A 25,478-nucleotide genomic window follows, 5' to 3' on the forward strand; every position below is an offset into this window, starting at 1 on the left:
GAAGCAGGAACAAGAGGTTCCCAAAAAGAGGGGAAGATTTAACAAAAACCTGTCCTTTTGAAATCGGTCTGGGCAGACCAATATCTAAAATTGAAAGTATTTTCCTCAAATGATAATGACTATGATATATATAGGTAGATTTATAATTTAACCTCTTATATACTATTTATTTGAATATATTTCCTAGTTTTAATATTTTTTTAAGAATTTTATACCATAACTGATTTTATTTTTATTTTTATGGATTTTGCAATACTTTTTTACGGAATAATAATACAATATGATAACATCGTCATGAGTTTTTTGCTTTAATATGTGAGATGAGATGCCATATAAGCAACACAATGACACTAGCGCCATTCAACTGAAACTAACGTTTACTGTATTATAAAGATAATGTTCGCATCTGCCCTAAATGTAGATTTTTTGTACTTCGTTTCGATGGTAATGTAATGAGAAAAAACGTTGGGTTTAAGACATATTACTGTGATCCAAAAGTTAAGTGAATTTGTTCATAAAATGTAAATTATTTATGTATTATATCAAATCAATTTTATCCTATTGAAAGTAATCCCCGTACAATGAAAGCACTTTTATAGACGCTTTTTCAAATCCTTGCATCTATCTCTTTAGCAGGAATAGTTTCTTTCAGGTACAGCCTTCAAGACCATCAATTTGATTTTTATCGACTCAGTCGTAATCTAAAGTAAATTTTTATCGACTAAGTCGTAATCTAAAGTAAAGTAATCCCTGTACAATAAAAGCACTTTTACAGACGCTTTTACCAATCCCTGAATCTATCTCTTTAGCAGGAATAGTTTCTTTCCGGTACAGCCTTCAAGAGCATCAATTTGATTTTTATCGACTCAGTCGTGTCAAAACGGCGTCCCCGCATTGACTTTTTTAATTTGCTGAATAGGCTGAAGTCACACAGTATGACATCGACCAATAAATGAGACGATCGACCAATGAGACGCAAAACATCCTTCGAAATGGTTTGGGTGGAACTAAACGAAACTAGTGTTGGAATAACACTTTTAGCGCGGTATCTAATTATCAATATAAGGTTTAAAAGCACCAAATTTTCGATCACAGAGTAAATGTAAAACAGTATATGTTATGAAAATAGAACACAATAAATATACCTGTCTAAATATTAAATATTTTTATACCATTATGAGACAGATGAAATAGCATTGTAACAATAATAGGTAATATTAAATCATCCTCTATGTATACGTGTAACTTAATTTATATCATTTTATTCAGTATTTTCTTGACGCTTGTTTCTAGATGAAGTTCAAATTTGTAGAAAAAATAAAAATTTTAAAAAATGTACACTCTTAAATATTACGACAAAATACCATCACAAAAGTACTTTTAAATTGTTCCTATTTAAATCTGAAATATTTATTATTTAAAAAAAAATATTTATGTTTTTGAAATATTCTTTTAACCCGTGAAATGTTTTGTTAAGCAATGAGTTTTACTGTAATGTCGATGTTATGAAAATAAAAATAGTTATTATTAATATTTACGTTATTTATAAATTGAAAAATTCCGTTAAATAATGTATAGGGTAGGAGACATCGAAATCTTCCGACATGGCATGGAATTTTAGTAGTTCTCAACAAATACTGTAAATATAAATTAAGCGTACGAATACATAAACAAGAAAAACACTAACTGCTTTTTCGGATATAAAAACTAATAAATTTATTAAATTCGATTAGAACTGTTTGGCGACAAATATAGGCACCGCAGAATTATCTAGAATAGTTAAAAAGAAATTTCAGAGAGATTGAATTACTTTTTCATTACACGTACCTTTTTAGGCTGAATTTTAACTGCATCCTGCAAGTAAGCCGATGTACACAGGATTGTGTAAACCGGCGCTTCTGTTGGTATACCCAATGACGCCATTTCGTCACGTCTCACCTCATAAGATCATGAAAGACACATGATGATAATCGTTCCTAATATATAATATTTTATCAAGACCATTTGTACAATTTAATTTACTCCACTAACGAAATAGCATATACGATTCATATTTAAAATTAGATTGTTTACTAAAATAAATTTAAATTCTAAAATCCAACTATATATAACACGATACCGTCAGTCTTGTGAAGAAGACGATACACGAACGCAAATTACAGGCGCCACACAACACCGTCAGCTGTTATTAAACATTTTAAACGGACTTGCGACGTAACATTATGTTATCGTAAAAAATTAGCTTGTGGCAAATATTAAAGATTATTAAGATAAATGTACATACATTTAGTGATACTATACTAGCAAAACCAACGAAAGTCATAACAAACCCGTCAATATTATTGAAGAAGACTCGAACATAAAATACAAATGCTTTTTTGTCCTGGAAGCAGCTCCTGATTTCTCTTACTTTTGTACTACTCCTGTTTCTCTTCTTCTCTACTGTCTCTCTTAACCCTGTTTCTCTTACTTTTCCATCATAGGTAAACACCTATCATGGCAAAGTAAGAGAAACAATTTAGAAACCCTGACGAATGACGTTTTCTGGACTGGACCTATTCATATTTTGAAGAACATTGACCACACAGGTAAGACAAAAACAAATTCATCGAAATAACCGATACTAGAATCGAGATGTAACTGTGAAAACTCTCTATAACCTGCTAAAGGATTTAGACCTGTGAAGAATAAATATTAGCTCACTTCTGTAACGAGCTTTTAAAATAGTTTTGATAGACTCGTTTAAAATTTGATCAGACAGGGAGAGGAGTCTGATCGGTGAAGATGAGAGCGAATGCATGACAAGAAAGTATTCCTAAAGCTAAAAAAACGCCCGAAATCCGCATAATAAATCCATATAATGCTTTGTAGTTACCGTCTCTTCCATACCGTTAACTGATCTAATCATTTCAATATTCAAACACTGTAAATATTTTTAAATTTATAGATGCGTAGCAGAGACGTGATTTTTTTAATGTTGTGACAAGCTTGCCGTGAAAGCAATTATAAATTCATCTTGCGGGTTCTGGGTAGATTCAATGGCACTTTTTCCGATATACAGTACTGTGATGTCACTTTTTTAAACGTGTCTAACCACTGGTCAAATTTTATTAAAGCTGGCATTATTATACTTCGATCTGATCCTGTGACCTACAATCGACATAACCAAACCTGCTAAGCAGGCACGGATACTGCAAGCAGTACCTACACCTTCAAAATCGACAACCTGCTCATGTGCCGGTTCCACAGTACAGATATTTCAACACTTACTCTATCATTTTTCCCGATTAGAAACTAATAGACGCAACCATACGAAAACTCTGTTATCCCTTAGTAGCCTGATTTACGAAAGTGATTTTTTTTTAATATTACTGTTTGCTTGAGGGTCTGGATAAAGGGAAAAATAGATTTTTTTTTTAATTTCGTTGGAAAGAATATTATACAACAGTAAAATAAGTACAGCCAACCTATAAAAAAAACTAATAGTAATGTGAACATTCGGTTTAAAAGATTGGTATCAAAATTGAAACTCTAGGTTATTAAGGGTTAAACCACCGTTCAACTAGCCGGATCTTCCCGAGAATGAATCTACTACAGAATCGTTTGTTTTGATGTAATATAAGTACAAACAAAAAAAGAAAATAAACAAGAATAATAAAATGTAGTATTTTGGAAAGACCATATATAAAATGTAAACAAGGTTGGAAAGGTATGCCAGAGAATGTGACCGATAATAGAGGAATGAATTAAAGACGATGGATAAAAGTTATTATGATTAAAAAATTCCTTGTCCACCCACGGTTGAGAAGTACTTTATTACATAGTCTAGCAATAAATATTGTTTCAAAGAAAAATTATTTTTTCTTTCTAATTTTTCCTTCACTGATTTGTTTGTACGAATTTGAATTGGCCAGATCTTTTTGTCGCAGAGGACGCTTCGTTGTATCTATTAATAGATTCGTTCACAAATATTAGACCAGTAAGAAGATGATAGAATTTCAGTTTGCATTTGTCTCCATGCATAGTTTTTAGCGAACTGCGCGAATATGAGAAAATACTATAGCAATTGGAATAAGAATGAGGAGTTCTAATATCAATTTCTTTTTATTGTAACAGTTTTTGTGGTCAGACTTTTAAAGCGGATAATGCTAGTAAATAATTGTATAATATTTTTTGTTTTACCAGAGAAATATTCTCCTGTTTATTGATAAATTGTTCAATCGAAAAGCGGTAAACATTTTTCATTCTAGACCACCGAATATTGAAATTCGTTTGTGTATTTACCGACTTAAGAAAACGAGCCGCTTTAACAAAGTCACGCCGTGCCCGGGGCTTAACTTATCAGAAATCTGAGAGTAAACACGAGGTTTGAAATCAAATAATTCGTGTAGCCAGGAGCGACGGCGCGGGTGTCGCTCTTTTTTAATGAAAAATATAGGAAATTTCATGCATAAAAATGCACCGGCTGCGTGTACCACTTTTTGTTTCGTGTTCAAACGGTATATAAAAATATGTACCAAATTTCTCATTCAACGTTTTTACGCAAACGAAAATATATAGTTTTTCAAATAAAGTAGAACAAATATGAACAATATTCTGCCGGTACATATCATGATTTTAATGAATATTTATCATTAGATTCGTGAAGTATTTAGATCTGTTAATAGTGCTAACAAAGCTTTTTAAAGCCCAATAACAACAACCGATGAAGCCTTCTAAGGTAATCTCGAATTAAAATGATTAATACGTATCGAATTACAACTGGGCAGAGCTTGATACCCAGCGCCTATTGATTTGATGGCTTCTCGATCTAAGCAACCCAAAATCTAGATAGGCTTTTGCCATCATTTTCATTCAGCCTATAGACGCAGTAGCAAGGCATATGCTTCGCCCAAAGATATCTGTGGGAGGATATATCATAATCGCCGCGATCGCAGTGTTCCATCGTGGCATACAGAGGATGCTGTTGCCCATCTTCTGGAAACTTTTTTCTGAGCAGTGGCAATCATACTTATATAATTTTTGCACAAAGTGTGAATAATTTATAAGATTGTATTGCAAGAATCGAACCCGCGACCTACATTAGCGCGCGACATACAAGTCTCATTTGTTACTACTGAGTTACTACTGCTCTTTTAATCTGATAAAACTAATAACAGTCCAACCTGAAGAGCTACAGGATGTGCTAAGGTTATAGTTTAGTTACTGTAGAGAAATTTGAGGTAAGCATCTTCAGTGCTGAAACCTTCACGCTCTGAACAAGATATTGGGAAACTGCAAAACATTTACTCATCAAGTCTCCCCCTTTCGTGCCTTAAGATGAAAGTCTACTTGTGTGATGTGATAACTGTGATGAGTGAGGACGTGAGGGCTCTCACATTGAGTTTCATTGATAAAGCCACAATTGATTACAATATTATGAAACAAGGCAATATTACTTAATAATAATATTGATTCGCAAAACTTATGGGCAATAAAAAATAAGCTATTACACGTTGGTACCTGCTCGATGGGAATATAACGAGCGCATTAGTTTTTTTTTTCTTTTCGGCTTGAAGGGCCATGGGTTACATGAACTATATGCCTCGCACGCTGTCATTTCAGACAAGCAATTCTCCCAGCTGCTATCTCAGACTAAAAATAGAATAAGAAAAGTATAGTAATGTATTAAGAAAGCACAACCCAAAGAAAACTAGGTTAAACGGTTTTTTGATACCCACATTGTGGTGGTTGTGGAAAAATATGTACCTAGTCCGCCATATTGGAACGGCGTCCATCTTGAATTTTAAATTTTGTCATAATCATCGTGTTTTACTAGTGTAGCCCTTTCATTTGATACCAATATTGAGGGGGTTAAGGAAAAATATATAATCCGCCATATTGTATCGGCGGCCATCTTAGATTTATAATGTTATTATATTGTATTTTATTATATTGTATTGTCATCTAAATTAAATGTGTTTACCAAATTTCAGATCAATCTGACAACGGGAAGGTGCTTAAATTTCAATTTCTAATTTTGACCCAAATAAACAAATTCCGTAAGGGTCGAACTAAATAAAACCGTTTAAAAAAATAGAATATGTAAATAAAAAAAAATGTACCTAGCCATCTAAGAGTAATAAGATGATGGAAGGGAGGCGATGAAAGCAAGAAGGAATGAAAGAACAAAAAAAATGCAAGATATTGTGAAGGATAAAAGGTAAGAACAAAAGCAATAGAAATGTATGAAAGTGAATTAAAAATAAAGATAAAACAATTGAAAAACTCATTTTGTAAATAAAGTCCCTGATCCCAACAAATTAGGGGTACAAGAAAAAAAAAGGCGGTATCTAGCAGCTAATCTCCGTTTCTCAAGTTGAGACCACTGATAGACGCGGGGTGGGTAGAACCCATGCTAGGTAGACCGACAACATAGATAAGATCTATTATGCAGGCAACGTAAGATCAATCCTCGTGAGGAATATTGGGGTAAGCCCATGCTTTTCAGTGGGAGTCAATTGATATGATGATAATTTTTTCCTTAACATTACTTACACTTAAAACTATTTAATTATAAAGAACGATGAGCTTTTACAATTCTACTTAAATTTTTTTTTCTCTTGAGGTCACACTGAACTATTAAAAAAAGTCAAGATCTTTACATATCGAGTAAGCCAAGTGGAGAATGTTATATATGGGCGAAGTTAAATCTAAATTTGGCGTCGTAGTGTTTCAAATGTAGCGGTATACGTTTTTTTATTGACGAAAACATTTGTGAATCAAATTTCTGTGTGCAGTATTTTATATAAATACACATTAAAATAGCCTAGTTTATTATAGACTGTAAACACGTGTGATACTAATGTAACAGTTAAAAGACAAGGTTGATTGACAATAAACAATATTTACTTGTAGATCACTGACATATGCTCTAATCTAGATCAGTATCCACGAACACGCCACTCACATTCGTAATGACAGTGTAATCATATAACATGAAACTGGCGCGCGCAGTCGTCTTTTCAAGGTTCGCTTTAAGAAAAGTCTTTACTGTATTTTCATTGCAATTATTTTTAGATAAATATTAACCGGATATCTATACAAGGTGTTTAGAAATAGGTATAAAAAGATTAAAGGTGTGAATGAGTGTGGCACAATTTATGTATAGTACACCCTATAGTTTCAGAAATAATGAAGTACGAAAAAGCATTTACAATATTCTGATTACTACATATTTAAATAAATTATTGTTTACTATCTGCCACCGCAGATTTTGTATTGCCAAAACTTAATAGCCTGTCGCATTCTGGTAGAAAAAAATATGTAACGTGGTTCAATGTGATCATCCTGTATACATATAAAAACCAATCTCTATTTCCCTTGTTCTCGTCATAACTTGAAAACGGTTTTACCAAGATCATTCATCATAAAGTTTTCTAAAATTTTCTGGATTTTTATTGCGGAAAAATCTAGAAATTCTCTAAATAAAATACAACGAAAGAGCCTTTATCAGTTCGCTGTGATCTTTGCGCATTTGACAGTTGATGCGCTGTAAATTTTTATTGTCGATTTACAAATCGGTATTCATCGATCAAGAAAATTATTTAATTATCCCACATTTAATCAATAAATAAAGTGATCACTCCAAAATATGTTACTATCAATCTTTCTTTTTATTGGAATGAGACGAACCAATAATTTCTGTCAATTCAAATTCTGTCGGGATAATCAATAAATGATATTTAATTTGAGTGAAACACGTATGAAAAGAAGTACATACACTATTTGTCATTAAATAATGAGAATTACTAGTCCTCTTCTGACACGATAAAGATATTTGAAAATAAATTGTTATAATTTTTGAGGATTTTTTTTGTAAACACAATCATGAAAAAACAAATTCAAAATCCGTTGATTTTCTTGTTAGTTTTTCTAGTAAGGGTCGCTTTATGGACTATCGTAAGCTGAATTATAAAATGTACACCCACTGCAAGGCATAGGGCTGTTCTAAGGATATATATGGGGAGGATATACCATAACAGATACTTGGCAGGTGGTTAGGCGATCGTATTATGGTACGCAAAACACGTTGCTGCCGATCTTTAAGAAACTTTTTTTTTGTGAGCACTGGCAATCCTGTGTAATTAATACACACAGTGTGATTCATGTCACATTTTTTCCGGGAATCAAACCCGCGACCTGTGATCACAAGTCTCAGTCCTCTACCTCTGCGCTACCACTGCTCATGATTTTCTAGATCATGGATGCATAGACCGCGGCTCGCCGGTCGAATACTGGTGGCCTGCCGACAGCAAAAATGATACTCTCGTACATTCGAAAAATATTGAATTCTATTCCAGAATAAAACCAAAAAAAATTAATTACCTATACTTTTGGCGGCCGGCCCGCCATCAGTTCATGATTTGCCCGAGTGGCCTCTAGTCTTAATAAGTCTGTGCAACCATGTTCTAGATGATTGTAATGATCTCATATAATAAATTTTGATATTTATTAACATTTTTCGCCTCCCTAGGAATACAGAAGGCGTATAAGGCGTCTAAAACTATTTATTTCAATAAATCTTGAAACTTCTTTGAAAGTCTTATCTTTGGGCTGTTACATTATTTATTTCATTAGTTTGAAAGGCCCACTAGGTCATAAATATGTGTCGAAACGTGTGTAGGGTTGAGAGAGGACCTCGCTGTGAACATTAAGTTAACAAGGAGTACAAAGCCTTTAAAATTGCAACGCAGTACTAAATACCATACTATAGTTTGTAGCATCATAAAAACGCAGTAGATGCTACGACTACTGATGCTGATTTTAATTTATTCTTATACTAAAAAAGGTTGCTATTTAACACTATTACTGAAACTTAAAATAATCCGCAAAAATATTAAAAGACTGTTTTAGCATATATATAATATAAAAAAGAACATATAAAATTTATACTCATTGATTGAATTGATTTCTGATCATAATTCTCTTAAAAATAAATACGAGCGGAGATTTAAATTTTTCTAATAGAACGGTTTAGACGCGGCTTAGACTCTAGAGAACAAAATCTTTTTAAATCGAATTTAATGATGCGTAGTCTTGCAAATTGCTGCGTAGAAGACACGGGTCATTTCCTTCCAGTTTACCGGAATACAATTTGCTAGAATTTTCTGATTAAAACTGTTGCAAAGGTTAAGGAAATCAGACGGTATATATACGTTTTTATTAAAAATACTCTGTGCATTAAAATGTTTTACTGGCTTAAAGATACGCATGTATATAGATCTACTTAATTAAATGAGTATGAATAAATTCATAGTGAACTTGTATGCCTAGGAAGTAGAAGCAAGCGAGATTTAACAACAAAAACTCTGTTTTAAACTGGTAAAAGATCGATGGCTGTCATGAGCGAAGGTCAGCTCACGGAACGGACACGTAAAGGAGTACTGATATTTAAAAATTGGTCAGATAGGGGAATCTGGTCAGTGAAGGTGAACAGTTGTCACCCCTAGCACCGTACACGGCCCCTCTTCCTACAACGCGATGCACCTGCATGGTAAATCCATGGAATGATGAGTAGTTACATCATATTTCTACTTATTGTGTAAAAGTTGTGACTCTTCCATTTGGATCAAGCAGACTCTTCGAGAAGCGATACGTCGGCCAAATTCCGTAAAAGCAATTGGTGGCACACATTTTGAGATTTTTTTCGGTTGGCGTAAAATAAGCGTACCTTAGGGATTCAATTTACAGGTGCTAGTAGTTAAGAGTTATTTCTGATTTCGCTCCTTATTATCAAAAAACTGCGTGGTTTATATAGCTTTGGCACTTGTTACCTATAATGGTTACGATCATTTTTATCGATCGGATGTAGATAATAAATGAGTAGTGTAAATTAGAACCTCTTGCCACACAACCTTAAAGTTTTACGTACATTATAGTACAAAAGCTGAATTGTATATCGTATGTTGTAATGTATGTATCAACAGGGTGACTTTTGCAACTGTGAGGAAATGATCTCATTTTGCATCATGTTTAGCTTTCATCTAGCCAGCTTAACTCGTCAAGGAATCCCAGCAGACCCTTGATGGAAGTTACCCCTGCTCATATAGCCAGGTACATTGTGTTTAAAGAACTTCTAGAAGATGTTTGCTCAGTAGCCCGACAGTTTTAACAGTTCCAAGCTATGACCAGATCTTTGCTACTTGGTACAAACAAATGCCACCATGATTTAAACCGTTAAAATGAAGGTTAAATGCTCACGGCCTTGGACTATTAGTATTATCTTGACATCCATTTGCAAGACCTTCTGTGTGAGTTATAACTAACATGGTGTCTTTATATGCTATCTCACTCGTGACCATGAAAACTACGGAAGTGTACACATAAACATTTCCGCCGTGCTGACTTGACGGGGAGGTAACATCACAAGATCACATCTTTAATGAAGAAAGAAAGACATTACGTGATAACTGGTAGTACCGAGAGATAGAGTTAGGAAAAAAAAAGAATGAGTGAGAAAGATATTAAGATGGACATGTGAGAAATTAAAAAAACGTCAACACGTTATTAAGTTAAAGTTTGTTCCTGTATATACTCTCTATATACCCAAAACGGGGGAATGTACGAGAGACATCCAAAAATGGGTGACATTTAAAAAAAACCTGTTGTACCAGTGATTTTAAGGTTGTATTTTCATAACAGATACGGCGCCCAATCGTAAATGAAGATGGTATTTGGAAGTATAAAGTGTAAAGAAAATTAAATTAATGATTAAAGACGCATGAATACAATTTTCAACTCTTCTTCAAATTGACATATTCGATAGAAAACTGTAAATATTGTAAGTTGAGGTTAGAAGTATAATATATATTATTACTTCAGAAGTTATAAATAAATATCAAGTAAGTTACTATAAATAAATAAAAATATTGTTTATGAGGTGATTAAAACTCAATTTGTTGTTTATACTTCGAAGCGGCTGTTGCTGTTTATTTGTCTGATTGGCACCTTATTTTAAAAATGAAAAATAAACAATTTTACTAATGAAGTGAAAAAAATCAACCAATGAACTAAAACCGTGTCAACAATTCTATATAAAGTCCATCGTTTACTCACCGTAAACGTTAAGTATCAAAGTTTTCTGCTTAAACTTAGAAGCGCTTAGAAGTTCTCCCGAATTCCGTACAAGCTGTAAACTAAGATCTTAATTTTGTAACTTTAATTGTGTTCGTTTAATTTAATGTTTGTGCGTGGTTACATGTTTTAATTAATTCAAATAAACTCGCTTAGTTGTGTGTTCTTCAGTGTAAGATTACTTCGTCGTCATCATCAGCATTTCAGCCGTATAACCTCCATCTTATAGATCCTCTTATCGATTCTAGATAGCACTAGATAGAAGCGGCATATATCCAACGTCTTCTAAGAACCTTAACACATCTGTCTACCTGTCTGTCTACGTCCTAAGCTACGAATGTCGATCCGTGGAGACCACTCCTGAAAATAATGACCCCAGTGCGTAGTATATGTTCTACGCACTTTGTGGCGTGCCTATTACTACTTCAAATTGTTGAAATAACTTAGAATTTTAGAACAGTTAGGGTTTCAGGATCTCGGGATATTACTACAATTAGTACAGTATTATATATACCTATACCCAATAATTTTAGGTAGTCAACGCGACAAGAGCAAGTAAATTATAAAAAAAAAAAGAAACATCAAATGTTATATGTAATTGCATATTAAAGTCGAATACATAATTTTTATCATTATTTAAGCATCAGTATTAATAAATTCATTTTACTTACCAACGAATAAAAAACTTCCAAATACACTTACCTGTTAATTAAAAAACGAACATTAAAAGTGTACCAACAATTATAATAATAATAATATGTTATAAAATCAAATGGCGTTATTTATTGAATTAACTAGGAAATTATTTACAGAAACAGTACCAAGGAATCGCACTTGGTTTATAAGAGATTCGATGACAAATGCCAAGGACGTGGACGATCTTTTTTATGAGGAATAAATTTAATGCGAACTTATATTTGGTAGGGTTTATGACTATTACTGGAGGAGCCAGGCATGTCAAGACTGAAAATCTTCTAATTTATGGAACAGGCTTCTAAAGCCGCAATGTCTATTTAAAATTCGGTTAGTTAAGAGTCTAGTCGGTAAAATGAAACTCATCAAGACATCTTTCCATCTCACACATATATTAAGTGGGCACGGGTACTTAAGCAGTACCTGCACCGTTTTAAAATAATCGATAACGAGACTTGCCCATGTGACGACTCCACAGTACAGACTTCATCACTTACTCAGACACTGCTCCTGATTCAAATCCAAAGGACGTAACCACGTGACCTTATGTGAAAACCTAAATATACCTTCGTTCAACTTGCCGGACCTTCTCAAGAAAAAATCTACAGCAGAATCTTTTGATGAGTTGGCCCGGCACATTGTCCTAAATCTCAAGGCATTTAACGGTCTGTAGCGCTTGGGCAGCGACTCGAAATTAAATAATGTACCAACTAATATATAATTGAGTAAAACTTCCAAATTGTATTGTTAATATGAATAAATTTTAAATGTATTTACCCATAAGAGAAAATTGTAAAAAATTATAAAACGCTGTCGGCCTCGCAGCTGAGAGAAGAAAGATCCGTATCAAATAACGGCAACCCTCCCCAGCGTTTAGTAAAATCGAAAAACACTAGCGATACAAATTAGAATTAATAATAAAAAAGTCGGTAAAATGAGCGCCTAAAACAAGGAGGCAATAAATCTGTTACTCGACTCATTTGTCGCGAGCACCACACCCTATCCCTCGTCGAACAAAGCGATGGACCCAGCGTAGTGAATTTATGAAATGCTAAAAAGTTACGTTTCATTTACATAGATATTATTCTTATGATAGAATAAATTTTAAGGATTAACTTAATCGAAAAAGTAATATCTCCATGAAAAAGTTTTTAATCAAAGAAACCACGTGCATTGATGACAATGAACCATTAACATAACGTCATTATTATTTTGACTTCTTTAAAGTGGAAAGATTCAAGCTAGAATTTTAGCTGTTGGCATCATGATGATGACAAAATTAAAGAGGTATTTTAGACTTTTATGTAGGCATTATTCCTTTAAAAGTGTTCGCTAAAAAATTGGTACATGTAATAAAATTTTATCATTTTTTATATGAGAAATTTTTATTCAATACCTTAAGTTATACTCCTAGCACAACCTCCCGATTTATTATACAGTATATGTCGAAAACATTTTTGGTATCGTGTTACGAATATTATTTATATATATATTGTGCATAATACACATATTTTTTCCATTAATTCAATATAACAATAATAAAATCTCAAAAAAATATACACTTATCGAAATACAACGTAATCAAAAGCAATTATTTAACAGGTTTTTATTATTTAAATGTAAATGATGAAGAAATTTTATTTAGCCGAATATCGCAAATGAATGTCATTCGTCTGGTACAAATTTTATAAAAGCCTTAATGAAATTAGCGTCTAATAGATCCACCTCGTTCTGATTCAATTTTTAGCCTTGTACTGCAGCGCAGAAGTTTTATTTTAGAATGTACCTCATGCTCGACCTTGCCCTGTCTCTCTAATATCCACTCAGTATATAATTAGCTTCAAAACTTCAATGTCATTAAAAAGGCGACACACTCACTCATTTCGTGATGCGTTATTTTGTTTTTTCTTTTAAAGAGAAACGGTATGAATTTATCTTTCGCTTGACTGAAAATTACCACAGATAAAGTTTTATTTTTTAAGTGTAATGAAACCACTTTTCATTTTGAAGTATATATCAAACGATGTTGATTTATTATCCCATACAAGTTAAATCACTTATGATTCATTCTTAAATACATATATTTTTTATTAATAAATAAATTATTAATAATCAAAACAATCTTATTGAAATAAGATTAAATCATCCATGCTATTCTGAGGCGGTGTTATTTAACAGTAATTTTTTAAATACATAATTATTTAATGTATCGAACAAAACGATATATTATGTTGTTAAGAAAATTTTCAAAGTTTTCACTTACCAATTTTCCAAATTTTTGAAAACAAAAAGACTTATATTAAACTTTGGAGTAAAAATTATTAAATTTAGACCCGTATTTTCACTTCATTTTTGAAGTTGCTATGTCCCAAAAGTAGAGCGATTTTTGATGGATTACGCCTTATATTTAAATACAACACTACACTATATGTAAAAACTATCAATTACGAAAATTTTCCACTACTATATATTTAAATATTAAAAATATCACTATACACGTACTTATACCAGAGAATTAAAAAATACAAACCTGTATTTATATAATTCAATAAAACATACACTAACAAAAATTTCACGAATTCTTTCGTCTATTTTTATGCTTATTGTGAAGACTGACAAAGGTTAAGAAATCGTTTCGTCGAGGTAGAAAACCTTCATAGAACATATTTTGTTTCAATAGAAAAAAAACGTTGTTTTTGTTGGTATTAGACCGGTAAACATTCTAAAACAATATTGTTTAAACCGCATTATGATTTTTGTTATTCTACAACTAGTTTTTTAGTCTTCTATCTAAGATAGGCCTTACTCAAAGATATCTATAGGAATATACTATAATCGCTACGCTTGGCTGAGGTGTTAGTGAACGCGGTTTAGTATAGGGTGGGCCAAAAATTTTTGCAAATAGCAACACGACACACAAACAATAGTCGATTACAGGAGTGCCAACGGCGAGACGGAGCACATCTCGACGATGTAATTTTTAAACAAATAAATTTTAATAAATGATAATTACGGTAAATAAATCATAAACAAAATAGCATTTGTAATTTTATTTCTACACACGTTTCGAAAGTGCAAAACTTTATGGCCCACCCTATATTATGTTACTCGAGGGATACTGCTGCCCATCCTCTCGAAATAATTAATATAAGATAATTAATTAAAAAAATCCGGCACCATAATCAAAAAAAAATATTTTTTTACTTTACCATATCCGTATAGTAAAACTTATAATTCTAATATTACTTCTAATTGTCTGTTCTCACTGTTTTTTTTTATTAATTATCATTTTAGTTTAACCATCCATCTGCAGTTCGTTTTTCAATAATTCTTCTTGTTTATTTCTTACTATTTACTATTACGTTTCTAATTCCTAATTTATTTCATTTGAATTTGTATGTACATGACATTTTTTTTATTAAATAGTTGCCTTTGTATAAGCCTGTTTTAGTATGCAAATAATTTATAAAGTACAATTCTAATATCATAAATCTGATTTTACATTGTATAAAATCAAAATAGTACTGAGGAAAATACCCGATGAAATATAAACATACAACTCACAACAATGTACAAACATTGGAATATACACACACGCTTTACGTAGAACCGGTTGCTTCTTCGAGTGTTTACAGCTATCAAATTTTATAATTTTATACGATTATTGAATTAAAAAGATTTCAACTTCATCATTTTAACGATACGTCTATTATATATCCCATAATTTTCATAATGTACAGTTGGAAGTTGCCTAAATTCGGCAACTTCGTCGACTTTAACAAGATCATCTGTCTACTTTCCAAGTGTATGTCCAATACTGCGCTTGCCTGTACGTGACCTCTATTCCAGAATCAAAAGGTCTCAACAGCCTTTTAGTATATGACCTGACCAATGTTACTTCAATCCGCTTGTTTATTTCAGTTACTTTCGTTCTGTTACATCCAACATGAACCATATCCACTCAATTCCCACTCATGGGCACTCAGAATTTCCTAGCCTCTAGTCAACGCAACTCTTCCGCTGAGTCAGTCTCCTTCCATCCTCCACATGAAACGGTTGCCCTAATATTTCTAATTATTTTATTTATTCAAAGTCTTTTCCTAAAATTCATATGGGTCTGATAACAGTTCATCTTCGAATCTCCAACTAGATATATAATTGAAATTACTAGAATTCAATGTTATAAATACATACATTAACAACTCACCTTTTTCGGAACGATTTTCACAGGCTTCTGTAAATATGCAGACGTATATAGGATCGTGTGTACCGGCGCTTCCGTTGGTATGCCCAGTGACGTCATATCGGTCAACAGATTCCACGGTATAGATTAACACGTAACACATCGACATCGACTATTTATATTTTAAGTCAATAAACTTCACCGCAACGCCTTTAGTTAACAAACACAGCCATTATGTTAAAAAATTCACGAATGTTCACATCTATATATTTGATCGGAAAGTATGGATACGTGCTCTTGTCGGATCAACACGAGAACACTAGGTCCTAGATCCTTTAAAGTTGATAAAGTGCGAGCAATGCAATGCGTCGTTTCCAGCGTACATCCGATGCCCGGACGACGTGACCTTGCAGTGGGGATCTGTTTGTTCATTTGGTATCGCCAAAAACGTATTCCTTAACTTACCTTTATTTACTACACAGAAATATATGCTATAATGCTCAGTAAAAATTCATATTCCTAGTTTTCATAGTTTAGTATTCATAGTTCCTTTTATTCATACACCAGGTGCCAAAATTGACTTCGTGCAGTCAAAAAGGCCGCGTATACATTTTATTATTTTTTAAACAATTGTACTAGTTATAAACTGAGATACAACAGTCAGCATCCGTCTCTTTAAATAACGAAATAATTAAATGGTACATTCAAATGTACTTCATAAATACCATTGAGCGAAGGTAGGCCAGCTGTAGAGGGTTGTGACTTGCGATCATAGATCGTGGATTCTATTCCACAGAAACAAACTTTTATAATTCACACTTTCTACATTTATTATAGAGTATCGCTACTGCTCACAAATTTCCAGACGATGGGTTCCAGCGCCCTCTGCGTACTACAACACCACATTAAGATGTGATTTGATGTAATTATATTTTCATAACATTGATCTATAGTAATCGATATTTACTTTTTCACTAGCTGTAGCTAGCGCGCGTTGCTATGCTATCAACTAAAATAAATTTGAAAGAAAGAACTTAAAAAAGAACCAACTTAGAAACCTTCGTGCACGACTACTTTGTTAAGGATCATCACATTATTTTGGTCTAAAACAACATCTGGATATTCACAAGTATCGCACACATCATACTTGGCCATTTGAATATATTTTATAATAAATTTCAAGTTCATCTTTGAAATATAAACACATTTAAACGTATAAGTGATAAAATAAATTAACCACAAAATGTATATAAGTATTTACATAAATTTAAAACAATAAATTTAATTCGACTGAAATGAAAATCATCCATTTAAATAAACATTTAAGGAATAATTTTATGCGAAACCCTGACAAACCCATCGGAGTGTATAATCTCTAAAGTGCGTAATTCGCTTAATTATGTTTGCGGCATAAAAATCTCCGTCTTTTTGTCTCCCACAAGTCCTTTTTTATGAAAATTGTAATAAATTTTTATGTTTTATTGATTAAGTAGATAGTATATTTTATAGAAGATATAGTTATAGTGTACGCGACAGTGCTAGTCAGGTACACTGCTTCAAGTCGTCTGTTTTTAAAAATCTCGTGTGCGTCTTGTCAATTGCTTCACAATGCTCACATACACCAAAACATGACTGGCCCCTTACTTGTTGAACTGTGAACCTATTAACCGTGAATCAACTTCAACCATAAAAAACACCACACTTTTCTCCCATGGTTAAAATACGAGTCAGCTAAGGTAGAAAATGTTCACGGGAGATGGGCCTCAGTATCTCTTGAATATGAGGAAAAAGTTCCATTAAATTTGATATTAAAATTCGAGACGTATTTATAACGTATTTTTACCAAGTTTGTTTTTTATCTATGGCGTATTAATGCGATTTTGTTCAATGAAATGATGCCGTGTATGTTAAAAATTTTGGAACATTGAATCAAAAAGTACAGATCATGTTTTAGTACGATACGTCATCACTGGTAACACATATATGTATGACTTATAATATTATAATAAGCCGCAATAATAAGGTCACGTCAGTCGGCGCGTGGGCTTTACTTATCAACAGTACCGTGTAAATACGAGGTTAACAATCAAACAATTTGTGTAATCAGGAGCGACGAACTGTACAGTCGTTGCCGTAAGTGTCACATTCGTACATACGAATCGTGTGAAGTAAAAAAATATATGAAGAGCCTACACCTAATAATGGGACATATCACACACGGTACCTTACCGGTGTAAACTCAAATATAGGCGAGTAAACCTGCAATAACTTTAACAATATAATGCCTTACGTAGATTTACTCAATTTTATTGAAATTGGTTGGAAATAGGTGTAAATACACCTATCCCCCGATTTACATGGTAGATACGTTCCTGAGAAAAACGTGTAAATCGAAAATTAAAAATTTTCAAGTCAAAACCGTGTAAATCGAAAAACTTGCAGAAAATGTATGATTTTGCTATTTAAAAATTGTGATTTTTTCAATTATTTTAGGTGTACACAGAAATAAAAAAAAAACATTGACAAGTTAAAATATTAAATATATTACGGAGACACTGTTTTTTTTAATTGCAATACATAAAACAGAAGAAAAAAAAAGAAATTACTCTCATTCTTTTTTTCGGAATCGATTCGAATCACTTCGAGGGTCGAATTCACTTTCATCACTCGAAGTTATTTGTACCGATTCGATGTTTGAAACAGAAATATTTTGTAAGAGATGATAATAAAATGGTTTATAAAAAAAAAACTTATTTGGAAAACCGTGTAAAACGAGTACCATGTAAATCGGGGGATAGGTATACCTTTTTCCAATAGTGTTCGCTCTGAAATGTGGTAAATCATTTTTTTCTACAGGAATTACGACAAACCAATAACTTTTGACAGTAAAAAGTCTGCAACGATAAATTGTAAACAATAATTAATTTTTATTTATTATCATAACACCATTAATTCTGGGACCTACAGGCTTTGTACAGGGTGTAATGTACATGAACAGATAGTAAATGGGTTGAACATTAACCAAAGTGGTCTGAAAATCTTTCACAACTATTTTCATTCATTCGTATATTTTAATGTAAGAATAGACTAAGTTATCCTCTGAATTTCGTCATTTACACCATGTACTCATCTAACAATTATAATAAATATTTTACGTAATACTATCTATACAGTTAATATCTCATTACTCCTATTCTAGAATGTAAAAACATTTAATTGGCCTTGTGTTTATGAAAAGGTTTAAATATGTATTAACTATAAAGTACCCATAATTAATAAAATTATAATGTAATTTGGCGAATATAAACGCTCAACGAATCAGCTGGCTTGGTCATTTGGAGCTAATGGGATTGGATCAGAGCGTGAAGGTAGCGTACCTGGAAAAACCGAGGGGTACCGGTGGGTAGACCCAGGTATCGCTGGATCGATCGCGTTGAGGCAGACTTGCGCGAATTGAATGTAAACCAATGGCAGACGATGGCGCAAGATAGAGGAAAGTGGAAGTCTCTTGCTTCGGAGGCCAAGGACCACTTTAGGTCACTGAGCCAACGGAGTAAGTAAGTAAGTATAATGTAATTGTAAAATTGAGGCCTTAAATTTCTGAAAATTCCATAGGCTGACAAACGTAGCATCGGAGGACGACCCAAACATTGGAAGATGCTGCATGCAACAATCCGTCTTCTCTTGCCAGAAGACAAATTTCCCGCTGCTACACTAATTGAAAAATCAGCTAATAGACACTTATACAATACAGTCAAACTCATTTATATTGGCTACTTTCATAACGGTTGTCCTTTGGTATTTTACTATAGGAGAACGCTGCAGATACCGTGTCAAAATTTATAATTCCCAAAAAGAGTTAGAAAGAGTTAAAAAGAGCAGTGCGGGCTATTTATTGCATAGAAACCCAGGATTGTTTGCGAGAAAATTTTAATAATGCTGGTATCTTTACGGTTGTCACAATATATCTATAATAATGTTTTGTATGTCGGCAAAAACATTCAAAATTATTTTAAAAATAGTAACAGACACGGTAAACCTTGTATAAATACAAGGAACAAAAATAAAACGATTACTCCTAGTTTTTATTTAAAAAAAATAAATAGATCATTTAAGACACAAGGTATATGTATACAATAAAAGTATATATCTAGAATAAAATACAACAAACCGTTTCAAATCTGCCACTGGAGAAATTCAAAAACAATATAAAACAATTATTATTAATAGAAGTGTATTATTTTATCCAAGAATACTACAGCGATGTTAATGCGTAGAATCAATTGTTGTTGATGCTCACTCAGGAAGTTAATCATTGTAATGGACTCATTGTAAAACTATATTTGAAAAGAGCAATTGTTGATTTTCTCGCCGACTATTCTCAGCAGAACTGACTTTGCGTCGATAGTAACTCCCTGTAGGACTCACAAAACTAACATTTTATGTTGATTAACAATTCGACATTGCTTCGCTTTTAGCTTTTGAACAAAGAATATTTTCATTTTTACAAGCCGCTACCAAACGGTCTTATTAGAAACCTACAAGGGAAACCTTATAAGTCCACTGCTGAATACATCGTCCATTTGAAATGATGACGATGTATGAACAAAAAATCAAATATCTTTCTCAACACTTTCGAACACAAATGTACTTCATTGGACACATCAACGATGAAGAGCTTGATGTGTTTACAGACGTTGATACGGCGGGACGGCGTTCGATAAATACTTTAATGTTTTGATTGCTCCGTGCGCGTCGACCAGTGACAAGTGCACAGCGTGTCGCACTGCAATAACAAGACCGACGCGACTCGAACGTTTAAAGGTACAATAAGTCGAAAGTAAACATGCTCTCGTACTGTTCGGTGGACAAGTGCTTACGGTATTTTAATAGATATGTACGACTTCATGGTCGGTGAGTACTGCATTCATTACTGTGATCACAAAGTCACTGGCTATGATATAGTATCACATTCTAATTGTAACAATTACAGCTATAGCCTACCTGATAGGCGGCGATGACAAACAGGCGTTCATATCCCTTTGTAAAGAGATCGCCAAAAGGGCGATAGAAAGAAATAAAACAAACAGAGTATAAAAAGATAAATAGATTAAAAACGTAAATAGAAAACGAATAACGATAAAAACGAAACAAAACTGTGATAAAAATAATTATAGAATAAGTAATAATGTGTAAAAAAAATGTAAGATAAAAATATAAATCAAAAAATGTTAAAAGAAAAAGGGAAGAATGATAGACGAACAGAGCAAAAGGGTAAGAAAGAAGAAATGTGGTATAAAAGAATGGAATGAGAGATCATGTGAAGAATGGAAGCAGAGAACGGAAATAAAAAATAAAAAAACTAAGTGAAAAAAAAAATTGCCCAAAAAAGACCCTGTCCCACCACAAGATAGGGGTACGAGAGGCCCCCAATAGCGGGGGACATTAAAAAAAAAAGACAATTACAACTTATTACAGCTGGCACTGCGTAGTCTCTCACTTTAGGCTTCATAGGTGAGTTCACAGTCGCGTATGAGCTATGAAGGCGACATTGTGAAGGTCATTGAGAGCTTAAGTTTCTAGAATGAAACCGCGTTCACCCACATGTTGTACAGACGACATTTTTACGATCGTCCGAAGTCGTTGGATCTTAAGTAAATCTATATGGGAGGCGTTTAAGCAGTGCACGTCTTACAGCTAAAATTATGATGAATATTATGGCACTTCTAGCATAATATTAATTGACTTAAAAAAATACGTAAGCAGAATCGAAATGTTACCGTCTTACTAGTAATACGCTCAAGTGAAACACGAATATATATAACTTGGAATCCCAATGTTATTTTTTAACGATTTAAATTGATTCATGAAGATCCTACCAGTTATTGGTGACAATCCTTATGTGTCATAGCATAAGGAGAATATTTTTTTTTCTGGTTTGTCTGCGGTTAAACATTAATTATTATGAAATCATGCTTTATTAGCGGTCAGTTTCTCTCATTAATGTATGATACAGTTGCTAAAAGCCTAAAAATACAACCATTAGAAGTTAAAAAGAAAAATATATTATGTATTTGAATGTCAAGTTAACTAACTATAGTAGGCTTTTATTTTTTTACATTAGATTTAATTTATTTTTCAGAAAATGGTCAAAAACCATTAACTACACCTTTGATTATTAATCCTTTAATTCATTTATATTCTTTCTTTGTTTGTTTTTTTTTTCTGAGGCAAGTGCAATCCAAGTCAGTTTGATGTTTTTATTTATTATTGTATTATATTTATAATATGTATAACACATTATTTATTATAAGTATATATATGTACTTATAACTCTATCCACCCGCAAAATATTTACACTCTTCTACATAACAACCTGTATATCAATAATAGTACATATGTATGTCATGAAAACAATGCGTAAAAAGGACAAATTGATATAAATTAGATTCAAATTGAGCTGCCTTATGATTGCATCAATACAAAATTATGAGAATTCAAAACCACATCCGAGAAAAGCACAAAACAAACTAAGCCAGTTTTTTGTGGATTTTGTCGTCTGAAATCTCGTCAGCTTCACGAAGCGATAACAAAGCTATACGGCACGTTATCGGGAGTCGAAAAGAATCTGCGTGTGTTCGGAGTTACAGTCTAGCGTTCGATTTTTTTTTATTAATTCTAATTTATATCGCTAGTGTTTTTTTTACAATATTTATTATTTGCTTAAACTAAACACAGAAGACAGACAGTTGGGTGAGGGTTGCTGCTATTTGATACAGATCTTTGTCCTTCCAGCTGCGAGGCACGACAGCGTTTTACAATTTTTTACAATTTTTATGATTTATGATTAGTTACGAAATTGTACGCGAATAATCAGTAAATGTCCGTCGCTATTTATTATGTCGGTACCATGAACAAATCTTTTAAATATAAATAGCATTTTAATTCGCGCCCTATCCCGTCACATAACAATACAGTAGCAATTCATTCACATAATGTATTCTCATAAAAATAATTTACTGATAATAGACCTTGAGAACGATAGAAGAATTTTGTAACTAGTTTTCGTTTGATAATCTTTTTTTTAATTTATAACATTTCCGAGGCATTACAAGGGGTTCTATTGTAAAATCGTACACAGTTGTGTAAATAAATTTAATACGAATATTTAATATCGCATATCGGCATAGGATCAAATCATGGAGCTACGTATATTTCCCTTAATCCCGACAATATTGGAATACCGAAATTGATATTTAGATTAAATCTAGATGCATCTGTTACTTTACTCAATATTCGATGAATAAACGTGTCTATAACTTAAATGTAGTAAATTTATAATTTATAACAAAATATTAATACGAAATTATAATAAATAAGGTGTTTGGCTGCGATTTATGGTCGAAAGTCCCGAATGAGTTTATATAAATTTTCGTTAATTTAATGCTAAACAATGCACAAAATTCTAAATATATATGCACATTTATTGGTTATAGGTATCAGAGCTTTAAATTAGAGAATACATAACGCATTTGTCATCAAAAAAAAATTAAAACTTTTACATATATACTTTGTATTATGACAAATTATTTTTTTATTGGAATGCGACTGATCAGTGACTTCTGGTAGTACAAAATCTGCAAGGACGATACGTATTAATTCGAATTTAGAAAACACTTTTTTTCTATATTATAATTTTCGTATTTATTACATCAGAAACCGTTGATTGTGGTACAAGATGTCGGTTACGGTAAAGGTACAAGTGTTACGCGTTTAACTCTGTATAACAATTACGATAATATATTTTTTTAAAGTAGATAGAACCTTCTTCTAAGCATCGGTACCTGTATTTGGAAACTCTTCTTCTATAAATAAAACTATAGCCCTGAATTGTTTAATAAACTATAAATAAAACGATATTTTAAAACAAATTACACTTACAATATATCTAATATATAAAATTCTCGTGTCACGGTGTTCGAACTTGAACTCCTCTGAAACGGCTTGACTGATTTTTACCAAATTTAATATGCGTATTCAGTAGGTCTGAGAATCGGCTACTATCTATTTTCTATACCCCTAAGTGATAAAGGTTGTTCACACTGAAAAAATTTTTTTTATTTTTTTTAACGAAATTTTTTGTTTTTATTTTTTTATGATACAGCATACAAGAATACATACAACCATAAATTTTCACCCCTCTACGATCAACCCTTATTTTTTATTTGTAAATTAAAATATCAATTTTTTTTGCAAAACAACGTTTGCGGGATCAGCTAGTTGTAACTATAAATGTCATCGTCGACATCACATTAGCCAATAGAAACCTACTACAAGGCATAAACCAAGCTGACAGATCTTGAGCTGCTCGCATTCAGCCACCTCAACTATGTTACCTGTCTACCTGATAGGATCAGAGTTATAATGTAATTATACCATTTATGTTAAATATAATACGCGTGTGTGAATGTACGTGAGCATACGTGTGTTAATCATTGTAATAGAGTTTCTCTTTCGTTATAACTGTGCCTAACTATTCAGAGTAATTGGTTATAAGTATAAAATCTTTAACCATATATCGCGAATAGTCAACGGCTACAGGTAAATGATGTGCAACTCTTACTTGCGGCGAAACTGAGCCGTCTTTATCTTTAACACATTTGTGATGAGAGTGTTTTATATTACAAGCGGTTATTACTAGCAATATAATTAAAACAGCGTTTATTTTAATTTCAGTAATGCAATATGTTTATTTTTATACATTAAAATAGACGGTGGTAGCATCTTTTTTGGCTGTTGGCCAATAGCGCTTTTCAGAAATTTATGCTAGTGGATACACTCAAGTGTGCCGGGCAGGTACGAACAGATGCGAGTAATTGGGTATGTCCTGGTAATTTTATTATAAAATCTTCCAAACAATGATCACGGAGCGTTCCTTGAAATCTAATCAAGAAAGTTATTTTTTCCTTTAGATAAAGACAGTGCCGTCCGCGAAGACAGAATAGCACTGTCAGAAAAACTCCAATTCACAGCACAGTAAATACATTTATTTCACTTTTGATTCTCATATAGGCCAACTAGCATATTTTCCACTAGACAACTTATCGCTTCGATGGTTACTGAACGAGTGACCGAGCTCCCGACTCAATAATCAAAACGCTGTTTAAACCCTACCACTCTCAATCCTTTTGTCGAAAGTTATCACAAAACGGGGTCGAGTAGTGTTGCCATTTAAAAAAAATAAAACGACCTTTTACAAAATTATTACACACTATACCACTTCGTGGCAAGTCACAGTGACTACCATAGAACAGGTTTGAGGTCTTTTTAACGCTGTATTGTTCTTCTTACAGAGGAACACACCAGAGTAATTGTGCGGAAGGATAATACACTTCGCATCAGCTGCAACCCTATGGGGCGGCCTGCTCTCAAAATTTTAAGAGAACAGATAGTCGTTACATCCAGATTTCGTATACGTGAAACAGTT

The 25,478-nt window shown here is 32.7% G+C and overlaps 2 protein-coding genes across 3 annotated transcripts in view; one reads left to right on the forward strand and one right to left on the reverse strand.

Annotated features, from left to right (window-relative positions):
- The window catches only part of Trpm (transient receptor potential cation channel, subfamily M), a 268,334-nt gene that overhangs the window by 208,370 nt on the left and 34,486 nt on the right, over positions 1 to 25,478 (reverse strand). The gene's annotated exons all lie outside the window — the stretch shown is intronic.
- Mthfs (methenyltetrahydrofolate synthetase) overlaps positions 20,751 to 25,478 on the forward strand; it is a 63,650-nt gene continuing 58,922 nt past the window's right edge. For both annotated transcript variants that reach the window (XM_068764155.1, XM_068764154.1), the window contains exon 1: positions 20,751 to 20,905. In XM_068764155.1, coding sequence (XP_068620256.1) covers positions 20,838 to 20,905 — 68 coding nt within the window. In that variant the 5' untranslated portion in view covers positions 20,751 to 20,837. The remainder of the gene's footprint in view (positions 20,906 to 25,478) is intronic.

The sequence above is a fragment of the Battus philenor genome, unplaced genomic scaffold (genome assembly GCF_028537555.1).
Source record: "Battus philenor isolate CCGP_79_NKW_IND1 unplaced genomic scaffold, ilBatPhil1.0.hap1 SCAF_19, whole genome shotgun sequence".
Classification (NCBI taxonomy): domain Eukaryota; kingdom Metazoa; phylum Arthropoda; class Insecta; order Lepidoptera; family Papilionidae; genus Battus; species Battus philenor.